The sequence below is a fragment of the Mastigoproctus giganteus genome, chromosome 2 (assembly GCF_048544385.1).
Source record: "Mastigoproctus giganteus isolate SK-2022 chromosome 2, ASM4854438v1, whole genome shotgun sequence".
NCBI lineage: Eukaryota > Metazoa > Arthropoda > Arachnida > Uropygi > Thelyphonidae > Mastigoproctus > Mastigoproctus giganteus.
This window is the reverse complement of record NC_143576.1, coordinates 84718699-84731769: the sequence shown is the minus strand read 5'-3', so window position 1 is coordinate 84731769 and position 13071 is coordinate 84718699. Positions and strand designations below refer to the sequence as shown.

General features: G+C 35.9%; 1 protein-coding gene across 1 annotated transcript in view; it reads right to left on the bottom strand.

The window, feature by feature from the left end:
• LOC150089381 (cytosolic carboxypeptidase 1-like) overlaps nt 1-13071 on the bottom strand; it is a 669910-nt gene that overhangs the window by 34097 nt on the left and 622742 nt on the right. The window contains exon 22 of the mRNA XM_090389963.1: nt 11437-11553. Coding sequence (XP_090246089.1) covers nt 11437-11553 — 117 coding nt within the window. The remainder of the gene's footprint in view (nt 1-11436; nt 11554-13071) is intronic.

The window sequence follows — 13071 nt, the reverse complement described above, 5'->3', positions numbered from 1 at the left end:
TTCTTCTAATGGTGCAGAAGTTGCATTGTTCATCCATAATAATATATGTGCATGTGGACTTCCTTGATGTTGAAATTCAATGCGTTTAAAGAATTCACAACATAATATTTCCCAAAAGGACTGTTTTCGATTTTAAAATTTTGAGTATACTCTCAACAATTTTATTAAAGTACATGGCACACTTTACGGTGTCTTCATTTATTAATGTAGCTCTTTCCATGTAAGGTAGATCCATAACTTCATTAGTTGTAATTTCTCATTTATATCTGAATCTGTATAACATACTTAGTAATTCGGCTCATGTTGGTTCACACGCACTCAATGTCAAGAATGTTGTAGGTTTTCCTAATTGATGAATCATGGCAAGCACATCTCGTTTACGTTGGTTGACTCCAATAATATGGTGAATTGGGAACTGATTTTAGAAATGCCAAGTTAGACTCTAATGACTTGTTTATAAATTTTTTCGATTCCAATATAGAATGAGTAATATTAGCTGTTATTCCTACTGATTTAAATGCAATTTTCAAATTTTCTGCAGTAAGCATTCGCATAATTTTCATTGCCATACGTAGCAAATGTTGGGGAGTTACTCCACGACGATCAGATCTACGAATTTCACTCGATGTCATCATAAAGGGGGTAATTTTCAATCCATTTTTCAAATTTCGTGCATGTCTCAAATAAAATATATATCTGGAAAAGAAAGTTCTTCTGCATGTATATCAAATATGAAACTTGTTGTAGATGATTTTTGGGTGGAAATTACTAAAAGTTCTTTAAATGGGGCGTGAAAGAAAATATGCCCATGGCACGTAAAAGGCTTCGAAGGATTTGAAAAAGATGAATTATACGAATAGGTTACAGATAGGATTGTAAAGGTTGCAGAGCTACTTCAATTGGAGGTTGATGCCAAAGACATGGAGGAATTAATAGAGGAAGAAGGGAAGGAATTATCTAACGAAGAACTTCTTGACTTCCTGGCAGCGACAGTGAAAGAAGAAAATGCTAACGAAGCTCAAGGTGAACCAAATGAGGAGCCGAGATGCTTCATCACCAGAGAGATGGCAATGGCATTTTGTGAAATTGCATCGGCAATGGTGAGGTTTGAGAAGATGGATCCTGACAGCGAATGATTCTTAAAAGTTAACAGAGGGGTTAATGATATGCTTGCTTGCTACAAAGAAATCTATGATGAAAAGAAAAAAGCCACCGTCCAGTCATCCATTGATATGTTCTTCGTACGGTTGAGCGGCCGACCCCTTCTAAATCTCCACAGCGGCATACTTATCAGCTGAAGACGTTGATTCCAGCAACAATGCTCGAGAGGTAAAGCTTACTGACGTTATGCCCGTCTCCTCTGTTTTTTGTAATTTTACAATTTTTAAATTTTTTAAATTACACGCTTTTGTAATTTTTCCTGCGCTTGAGATAAAAAAATTGAACAAATACAATAAATAATTCTATTCATATGTTTGTTGAACATTTCTTTTTTGATTCAATCAATTCAGCGAACATAGTTGCGAGTGCTGCACAAGCACGGGGGGGGGGGGGGTGGATTTTGACTTACATAGCATTCTGTGGAATGCAGCCTTAAGTTAATCGGGGAGCGGCTGTATATATCAAAATTATTTTTTGTAACCAGTTCCTTTGTTATTGCATCATAGCCTCAGTCAAAAAAAAAAAAAAATCTTCCAATTTCACCTATCCATTCACTCCCAATGTTTATCCAGTTTTTCTGCAGTGTTACTTAAGCTATCAACTTCCGCAACAAAAGATGAAAGTTTATTCCAGCAATCCACCACCAGCAATTACACACCTGCTGGCTAAAGGCAAATTTCTGCACATCTGTTCTACTGTCTTTCTTCAATTTGAATCTATGGCTCCTCAGGTGTGTAATCTGAGCAAGAGAAAGAATCCCATCAGCATTGAGCTTGCTCAAACCATTCAAGACATTGCAATTTGCAGAATTTAAGTCTTTCTTAGTAAGAACAACCCTTTGTTTCCCTCACCCATCTTATTGCACTTCTCTGTACTTGTTTCAGCAGGTCTACATGTGGCCTAACCATTGCCTTATACAAAGGGATAATCACCTCTTTTATCCTTGCTAGCTAGCAAAATTCCTGTATATCATTGACAAGACCTTATGAGCTGCTCTGGCAGCCTGTGTGCTCTGTCAGAAAACTTCATATCTGACTGCACAATTACCCCCAAGTATTTTCCATTCCACACTATCCTAAGTATAGTGTATTAGTCTGGAGTTACTGTCAGCCTACTGCCCAACTTTTCTAGATCCTGTTGCATTAACAACCCTGCCAACCTTTGTATTGTCTGCAAACTTGGCAATTAAGTCTGATATTTTTGTAGGTCACTACCATAAAACAATAAAAAAATTTGCACTTTTCTGGTTATTGGGCTGTTTTGTTAGTGCAATTCATTATAAATGGGTAGTTAACTCGATCGTATTGCATTTGCAATAATACCGATAGCTGGAATTCTGTGGGATTTTATGTTATTATGGTGAAATGTGTCCCTTTCACTGAAATCTTCAGTCATATAAAAAACATAAATAAATTTTCAGAATTTTATCTTCATTCCTATTTTATAATATCTTTATTGCAATCAGCGAAAATAAGTAAATTTTACATGGATGCCTGATGCAATGCCCATAACAGCAAAAATGCTAGGGGTTTACCTGTTACTTCATATCTCACTTGTGCATGCTGTGATCATCGGTATTGATTGCTTATTATTATTATTCTGTTTTAAATTTTACAATCGTAAAAAAGAAAAAAAAATTTGAGTGGAAAAAAATTAAAGTGTTTGAAGTTATGTAAGTCGGGGACTTACTATATCAAAAAATGTTCAGCAACCTATGTAAAATATATGGCTATAGAAAAAAAAAAAAAACTTATGTCGCACTACGCACTACTTGCATGTCCAGTACGATGCTTCCCTTTATTTTTTCGATGTCAATTTTAAATCTAATAGGTTCCCTTTATTTTTTAGGATGTCGCGTATGGTTTGTCCACCAACATTATAATGGAGCACCGTTTTAAAACTTTTGAATAATTTCAAGTTTTTGTTTAATTGAAAGTGCAATAAAATTTTTTCTCTTTCCGGTGTGATGAAACACAATCAAAGCAACACACTAAAACAAACTAAACATTTGTTCACTTTTTTTTCAAGCATTTTCAAGTTTGTTTTTGCAATATCTTGAAAACTATAAAGGTTAGACAAAAACAGTAAGGAACAAAATTGTTGCCCTTTGAGAGCTCTACAAGGATATATAACTAAATTTCAAATCGGGTTTTTAGTTTTTGAGAGTTGAACAACTTGTTAAAGTAACTATTTTGTTCAGTTAATTCGCATTTGTCATGCAGTGTGGTTGTGTTTCATTTAGCTAAGTTGTGATGATGCCAAAAGTTACATCAACTAAACGTGTTCAAATATTTTGACAAAATCACAAATCTAACATTGAAAAGCAAGCACCAAAGTCGGCGACGGAATTCAAGAGAGAGAGAGAGAGAGAGAGAGAGAGAGAGAGAGAGAGAGAATAGAGGTAGATGTCTGGCCATCAACAACGAAAAGAACAGTGCAATCAGTGAATGAAGATCGTCAAAAGTGTTATATGTTAGCTTCAAAAGAATTTGAAAGAACACTTTTGAACAACTCATTCAGATATGTCTGCAGTGTTTGCAACAGACTGTGGTTTCAGAATGATTTGAGATTACCAAAGCCAAACCATAGCCGACTGGGCTAGCCGGGTGGGTAAAGTGCCTGGCAACCCAAAGGTCGCGGGTTCGATTCCTGCCTTGGGCTTGGATCAAAGTACTGCAAAAATCTTGGGAGGTGCATTATGGCCACAGAAGCCTATGCGCCAACAACTACCAAAAAAAAAAAAAAAAAAAAAAAGAAGCTAAACCATATACAAATTCTTGAAGATGAATTTCCAGAAGCAAGGTGGCATCGTTTATGCTTTGCAATACGTGCTTCACAAGCTTAGAATCGGGAAATGTGCCGTCGTTATCCAAGTCCAATGGCTTTATATATCATCCATTTCCATCGAATTTACCGCTGCTCAATTGTATAAGCGAATGGTTGGTTTCGGCTAGATTGCCATTCATGCAGATTCAACGTTTGCAATATGAAACTGGCAGTTATGGTATCGTTGGATAAGTCATAAATGTTCTAGTCGACTTGAATAATACGGTTAGAGAGTTGCCTCATGCTTTAGACGACAATTATGCATTCAACGTTCACATCAAGAAGCATTTGATTCATAAATTGACTTACTTGGAAGGATATGTGAGAAAAGAAACAGTCAAATCGCGGTAATCAATATTCCTCTGTACAAATGTTATAACATCACAGGTGATCATCAGTTGCTTGCTACAGTTTCATTGTGAGTTACCAATAGTGAACAAGTAGACAATGTAGAGAAGATGGCGTCGCCTGAAAGTGACATCAAATTACTTATGGCACAGCAACACTTTACTTTGGAATGAAGACAAATATCTTGAAATTGCTCCTGGACAACACAATCAACCAACCAGTGTTGATAGTTTACGATGAACATGCTGAGGAACTATCGTTTCCCGTGATATACTTAAGCCATTCACATAAATTTAAAGATGGATGTGTTACTCCATTTATGATACAACTGGCGAAATAAGACGAAAAGATTGCCGAGGAGTAGCACCACATCATATTACATGCCGATGAAAATTTTATGCTTGAGAATAACCAAAGGTTTATATTCGCCTTTAAATTGCGTCGGAGAAACTTCCAACATAATAAAACATATGATAGAAGACCAAAGATTTGTTGAAGAATGCGTCGAATGTAACTTGTCACAAATACATTCCAAATTCTGTACACTACCGGTCAAAATGCAAGAAAGATGTCTTTGCTACGATGAGACAACTTGGTAAACTGACCATGTTTCTGACATTGAGTGCAACGGAGGTTCGCTGGCCACATCTCTTGAAAACACTTCACAGACTAAACAGTAGCGAGGATTCAGAAGTTGACGATCCAATGAAAGAATTGACAGCATTGCAGCATACAGAGCTAGTCAATGAGGATCCAGTCACATGTGTAATATACTTCAATAAGCCAGTTAACATTATAATGCATATACTGCAATCGAAAAGGTACAATCCTTTTAGGAAATTCAAAGTAATCGATTTTTTCAAGCGTATATAGTTCCAGCATCATGGCAGTCGCATGCTCACATTTTGCTGTGGCTATAAAACGATCCTAAAGAATTGGTTTCAGAAGATATGCCAGACTTTAGAAATAATAGATGAATTGTGCAGCGTCCATGCTTCGGATCTTCTGATGTCTTACTCAAATCAAGTGCACAAGCATATGTTTACTTGTTTCAAGAAGAATGATGATCAATGCAGATTCAACATTCCATATTGGCCTATGGATCAAACTCGAGTTTTAATACCGATGAACACACAAGACAATCGACGTTCAAGTTTCAAATGGCGTTTTTAAGAATATAAGAAAGATCTTGAAGAGAAACATTACAATACACTTGAGCAGTTTCTAGAAGAGCACAAGTTGGATATGAAAACTTACTTGGATGTTATTCAATCAGGATTGATGAGATATCTAAACTGAAGATATCTAACCACTGCCATGGCTAGTACAATCACCAGACTTAAATCCGATTGAACAAGTGTGGGATGCCGTTGGGCATCACCCTGCGTGCTGAAAGCCAAATCCATGGTTACTTCATGAGCTAAGGTCTCTGCCTGTGGAAGAATGTAATTTGTTGCCACAGAATCTTATAGATACCCTTATATCAAGCATAGTTCAGCGCTGTCAGGCCTGTTTAGCCATCAGAGGGGATCATACATCGTGCTGATGTCATGTGACCATAGTTTTGAGCACTGATCAAGCCAAAAAAAAAGGGAATGAATTGGTGTGGTCACAACTCGTATTTTTAAAGGCATGAATAATTTGCATAATGTGCAGCTCTGTAAGGTGGTAGATCAATTTCTATTAGATACTTGGAATTTGCATGCTAGGATGCCTATTATATCAAATATTCACCTATGGCGACACTGTTTTCAATAAAATATTCATGAAAAACATTTTGTTGACTTCTTATTTGAAAATTCAGAATATAATCATTTGTTCCTTTTCAGAAGGCATATTTATTTATTAAATCATTCTTCTTTTAAATGTTAAGTTAGCAGTTGGCAGAAACATTGCATTTCTGTCTTGTGGGGAAACCCATACTAAGTTTCAGTTTATTAGTTAGATAAATATTTTCTCCACTAGAAATAGCTTTGGGGGGGGGGGACAGTCACCAAACCTATTTGATAAGATGAAACTTTTGGATACTGTCTATATCCATGGTGTGCTTGTCTTTTCTGAGAATCTAAAGTAAAGTCACAAAACAGGATTACATGATTCATTCTATTGTGTTTGATCAGAACTGACCTATTGTATTATTTTTACAGCATGACTTTATATTTTATGAATTAGTCCTCTGTTCACTATTACTTTTTTGTTGTTAGTGGAAGCCTTTAGTACCCTTAGTACAACTGGTTAGTAACATCAATTTCTGTACAAGGGAGCTAATATACTCTGGTTCTGTTGCATTAGACTTTATTACAAAATATTTTCACTTTATCTACTTTTGCTAGCAACTGAGTCTCCTCCAACCTCTACAAACAGTAAAATTACCCATTTGGAACCAAAGCAGTCAGCATCTGATGATCCTTCCCTGAAAGCTAAATCATTCTAAGAGAGCAACATTTGGCATAGTGCTGGACCATATGAGTAACTGCCAAATGCTCAAGAGTTTTACTCTTCACAGTATCTATTATCTTTTTTAGAGACTCAGTCTCATCAAAAAAACATGTTACTTTGACTTAAGATTACTGCATACCCTCCATTTATCACACCGAAGAGAATCAACCATCACCTAGAGATAGCTCTGTATCTATATCAAAGAGAGTCAGAGCAATAAGACCATAACTCAATGTAAATCACTAGGAGAAATTCTTCCTCCTGAGTTATGTGATACTGAGTCATGACATGTTTATTATTTCTAGTAAAAATTATATTTACCACTAGACAAAATTACAAAAACATCATAACGTATTCAATCATAGTGTATTTAATAAAATTAATTAAAGTACTGAAATATTCTATATTATAATATTTAATACAGAAATGCATACTAATCATAACTATAATTTCTGCAACTGATTAGTATGCTTTATATGGTTGTATAAAACATTTAATGTAATTGTTGAACTAATTATCCAATTTAAAAACTATAATTACATTGTCAGCACTGAAAATTAAAATTTTAATATACAAAGATAAATCCTTTAGTAATCAATAGCAGGTGTCTCTCTTTTTTTAATTCATTCTTTTTTTTCTGTGTAAGTTCAGCATTTAACAACTGTGTAATCATTACCGTAATATCTGAAAGATGAAAACTATTTCATGATAAAGCAGAAAAAAAAAAAAAATGCTTCAATTTCTGAAACAATTTTTTTTCTTGCTTGAATTAAAAATACAGGAGAATTACTTTTCCTTAAAATAATTCAAGTTAGGGTTTGATTTCTTGAACATAAGTTTTAGTATAATGAAAGAAATCATCATCAGAAGTGAACATCTGAGATAACAGAAAGCAGAAGTTTAAATTTCCTTAAAAAATAAAATAAATAAATAAAGCTAAGTTGTAGCACCTCAGTTATAAGATGGGCAAATGAATCTGTGGTCTCCATCTGTCAAATTTGTCTTTGCCATCTGTCCATCATGGATGTACAGATGGCAAAGACAATAGCCACGTTACTTATTTGTTGGTTGGTTTGGGTTTTATTGGTGCATCAGCAACAAAGTCTATAATGCACCAAAACAAGTCATAAAAAAAGGATAAACACAAAAATGATTCCAGTAACCTATGATGATAGGTCAACTATGTCAAAATATATTTATGGAATGTAAGGATAAAAATCTGTAAAATGGTATAAAAGGAATATAAATAAAAAGAAGTATTAAAAGTATTTTAATTAAATAAATCTAATCAAAAGGCCTCTGTAGTTGAGTGGTCAGGAGCAGGAGGACAATAGCACATGCTCTTTGAGTAGACAAGGGTTCTATTTCCTGACTGCTAAATATGGCTGATTTGTCAATCCGCATTGGACCAGTGTGGTAGATTATGGTCCATTTTTCTCAACATGACTTGTTGAGCAGCCTCTATCCTGCTGTGACAGGATGGAGACCACAGATTCATTTTTTTTTTTTTTTTTTTTGAAATCTAAACACGTTTATAGAAAACATTTATAAAACGTTTATAGAAAACTGAAAACAACCGATACAGGTGATTATCATATAAAATATAATTGAGTGTATAAGGCTCACTCAGTCAGATGATTAAAAGCGCTAAAAAAACGAGTGGGGGGTTCATCTATAAAAATAGAACATTTGCACAAGAATTTGCAAAAAACCTTTTTGAAAAAATTATCAAAAGGGTTTCCAATTCTCACACATGGGGGATAATTGGCTCTCAGCAAAAAAGGAATGCATAAGATGACTGTGGGCATTAGCATTAGTAAAGGCACATGATGCAAGAAAGCAAGCTTATATAGCATCAGCCAAAAAAAAAAAACCCTTCTTGTTTCACCCATTCACTTGCTCCAAATTTTTGTCTAGTTCTCCCTTGAATCCATTTAAGCTATCAACTTCTACAATGACAGATGGAAGTTTGTTCCAGCAATCAACCACTCACTGGCTAAAGGCAAATTTCTGCACATCTATCCTGCAACTGTCTTTCCTCAATTTGAATTTATGTCCTCTCAGGCAATTATTCTGAGCAAGAGGAAGAATCCCCTCAGCATTGAGCATGCTCAAACCGTTCAAGGCTTTATACACCTCAATCAGATCATCTCGCAGTGGCCTAGTCTCCAGACACTGTAATTTGCAAAACTTAAGCCTTTCTTCGTAAGAGCAACCCTGTGTTCCATTCACTAATCTTGTTGCCCTTCTCTGTATTCGTTCCAGCAGCTCCACATCCATTCTTAAAACGAGGTCCCAGACCTGTATACAGTACTCAAGGTGTGGCCTGACCATTGCCTTATACAAGGGGATAATCACCTCCTTATCCCTGCTAGACAAATTTCTGTATATCATTGACAGGACACCATGGGCTACTCTTGCAGACCGTATGCACTGCTCAGAAAACTTCATATCTTCCTGCAAAATTACCCCAAGTCCTTTTCATTCTCTACCACTGTCAGGTAGCACCACACAGTTGATACGTTACTCTGGGGTTATTGCTTCCCATATGCAGGACTTTACATTTTGTCAATGTTAAACTTCAGTTGCCACCTCTCAGCCCATCTGCTCAACTTTTCTAGATCCTGTTGCAGCAGTGTACTGTCATTAGTGTCAATAACAACCCTGCCAACCTTCATAGTCTGCAAACTTGGACATTTAGCCTGATATACCATCATCAATATCATTAATAAATACAGAAAACAATGGGCCCAACACTGAACCCTGAGGGACTCCACTAATAACATTAGTCCACAAAGAGCAGTGTCCATTGATTACTACTCTCTGTCTTCTCCCACTCAACCATCTCTTTATCCATAGCAGCAATTTGCCTCCAATCCCACATTCCTTCAGTTGTGCGGCAGTCTTCTATGTGCAACAGTATCAAAAGCCTTTCTAAGATCCAAATATATGATATCAAAATTATTCTTTGCATCCAGTTCCTTTGTGACCACATCATAGTATCCAATCAAATTGGTCAGACAAGACTTCCCCTTTAAAAAACCATGCTGTGTCCGAGCTATAACTGAAGTCTCGTCTAGATGATCCTGCAGTGCTTTCTTAACCAGTGTCTCCATTAATTTCTCTGGAACAAAAGTTAAACTAACAGGTCTGTAATTACTTGTGTCACCCTTGATCCTCCTCTGTGAATTGGGGTCACATTTGCACATCTCCAGTCCATGGGTACTTCCCCTGAGTCCAAGGAAGCTCTCATAATTATGGCTAAGGGTTTGCTTACTTCCTTTGCTGCCTCCTTTAATATAACTGGATATATGCTCCTTTAATATATGCTCTCAGTTATTAAAATAATCATCTAGCTCACTACTCACATGTTGAGGTAAGCAAGAACAACTTTCTTTCTACAATTTCTGTGTAAACCAGACTGCAGAGGAATTATAGAGAGGACAACGTGTTTTGACTACGGGCTTAATCTGCTATAAATTGTTTGCGACCAAGCCATGACTGTTGCCATTGAGAGTATAACCTGTTATATATTACCTGTCTGTCTGTACAGGGGACTGTTGTGCTGATCTGGATCAACATCCTCCAGGTAATTAACCCCAATTCCAATGTGGCTTGGTATTTAGAAGAAATAGATACAAATTTGGATTCATAAAGCAAATAAACTTCTGCTGAACAAAGGACAGGAGTGGACTTTTGGAGTGCACTTCCTTACAGGCAATTATCAATGGTGTATTATCAAGGGTATATAGCATAATATATACCATATTATTAGCTTTAAGATATTCCAAGACTAGTGCTTGATGGAGAGCTTGATGGGAATCTTTTCAGATATAGTGCTACCTGGGAAGGCTGCAGTAGTTCCTACAGATGATTCATATTTCGAGCCATCAGTAAAGACAAGCATGTATGCTTGTCTTTACTGAATACTTTACAGAATATTCAAGATGTATGGGCAACTTAGAGTAGCATGTATCAGAAAATGGAGTGCTGGCCTTACCCCAATTTTTTAATGAGTATGTTGTGTGGGTAGTCAAGCATGCCGTGGTGGAAGTGTTTATTTTGATAAGTGGAAAATATTTACTACTATAATGTTCAAATCTTTGAGCAGCTGTGGGACACATATACTGAAGGGTATTAGTGTCTCTGAATTACAGTTGTTATTGAGATTTTCCCACTGTGGTTCAAAAAGGATGGTCAAGTGTGGTGATGGTGAATTTGATTTATCAGGGATTTTAGTTTAAAAGTATAAAGTAGTGGCAATTGTTTTTGTCAAAGCAATAGAAGCAGTTCAATTGCTCGGATGTAAAACTCTAGAGAGGAGATGTTTGGAATGCTCCAGTAGCCTCAGTCTGGCCATTGACGTACACTGTTTCTATGTTACACTTATACAAAACATGTCTAAAAAGTACAGTGCTATATGTCTACTGATATATATCACATATATGATACATACAGATGATACAGATATATGTGATACATATTCATTATTCAAAAAATGCCTTGTGGAATCGATGAAGTTGAGTAAACATTTATAGAATTAAGTTTGTAAATCATATATTCATAATTTGGGAGATTACTATAATTAAATTGTACGGGATTACTATAATTAAATTGTGTGAGATTACTATAATTAAATTGCGCAATGTAATCTTTACATACCTCATAAGTATGATCATCATGCTTATTTTCATCACCAGGCCACCACGACATAGAAGGACTACACCCATACAGAAAAACATTATTTCTTCTTGAATGCCCATGATAGTCACAGAACAACTATAAAAACAGAATATAAAATATATTAAAATATTTTTAAATGTATTATTATTATTATTACTACTACTAACTAAAGTGTCACCCTAGAAAAGCATGATGTTTAGAAGGGTGTACAAGTAGAAGAAACAGCAAATAAAGATTATAATGTTTTTGTCATATAGAAATAAAATATTATTAAATAATATGTATATTACATAATTCACTAAAATACTTTAATGATATATATAGGTGTTATATTGTACATTAACAAGTAAGTAAACTAAATCTTTACAAGTACACAAGTAAACTATGAAGTAAAATAATATACAATGAGTTGACTTTGCATTAGCAACACTTACGTTGTGAAGCCACCTTTTGTCTGTAATACAGCCATACATGTCTTGGCATGAACCCCACAAAGTGTTGCAGTATGTCCTGTGGTAGTGCTATCCATGATTTGCACAATGTGTCCAGTAATGCCTGATGCTGCATAAGCTCATACACTTGCTTTCTTGCATCACATGCCACTACTACCACCATGGTGAGCATGGGCATTGACCACATGTCTATCACACATTTTTGGCTGTCTGTTCGACTGCTGTGAGCCGGTCATGGTAAACTTGTGATGCCACAGAACGGGATATATAACATATCACCACAATCATTCAATTTTTGAAGTCGGAGAGATGCCAACCCATTCTTCCCTGCAGATACTCAAAAACTGATTGTAATGTGTGAGTGAATTGCAATCCTATATCAGACCTACCTGACTCAGCCTTTGCCAGCATCACAAATCAGTCCATTCCTATACAAGGGGGTGTTGCTAATGCTCAGCACTAGTGCTAAGCATTAGTAACTTAGTGCATTAGTAATTTGCACAAAACCTTTTTGACAAATTCTCAAAAAGGGTTTCCAGTTCTCATACATGGGGGATAATTGGCTCTCAGCAAAAAAGAAATGCATAAGATGATCATGTGTGAGAAAGACAGGTAATACATAAGCATTAGTAACTTAGCACTAGTGCTAAGAATTGAATTATTATGGTATGTCCAGGATATGTCTGCCAGGGACTAAAGTTAATGAAGTTGTAAAGCAGCTATCATCTTTTAAAGTCACAAAATTTATATTGTTGTACATGTTGGCATTAATGATATTAAAAGTAGGAGATCTGAGAATTTAACTAACAAGTACACAGCAATGTTGAAAAAAAGTTGCGAGTTAGGATTTAAATTGATAGTGTCTGCAATCCTGCCCAGATGTGATGGGGAAGGTACATGATGAGAGCCTTGTCAATGAATTTGGTCCTGGAAAGACTGTGCTAGGCTCATGGGATAGAATTTTTCTCAGTGTGGTCTGTGCTCAACAGGAGAGACTGTTTCTACAGGGATGAGATACATTTAAAGAGAAAGTGCAAGAATATTTGCTGATACTATCAAGACAGTGTTAGGTGGGTTGGAAAAGTGCTAGCTGGGGGGATACAATGACTAATAGAATAACAGCAGCTGCAGGCAGAGCAGTAACTGATCCTTGCACACCTAT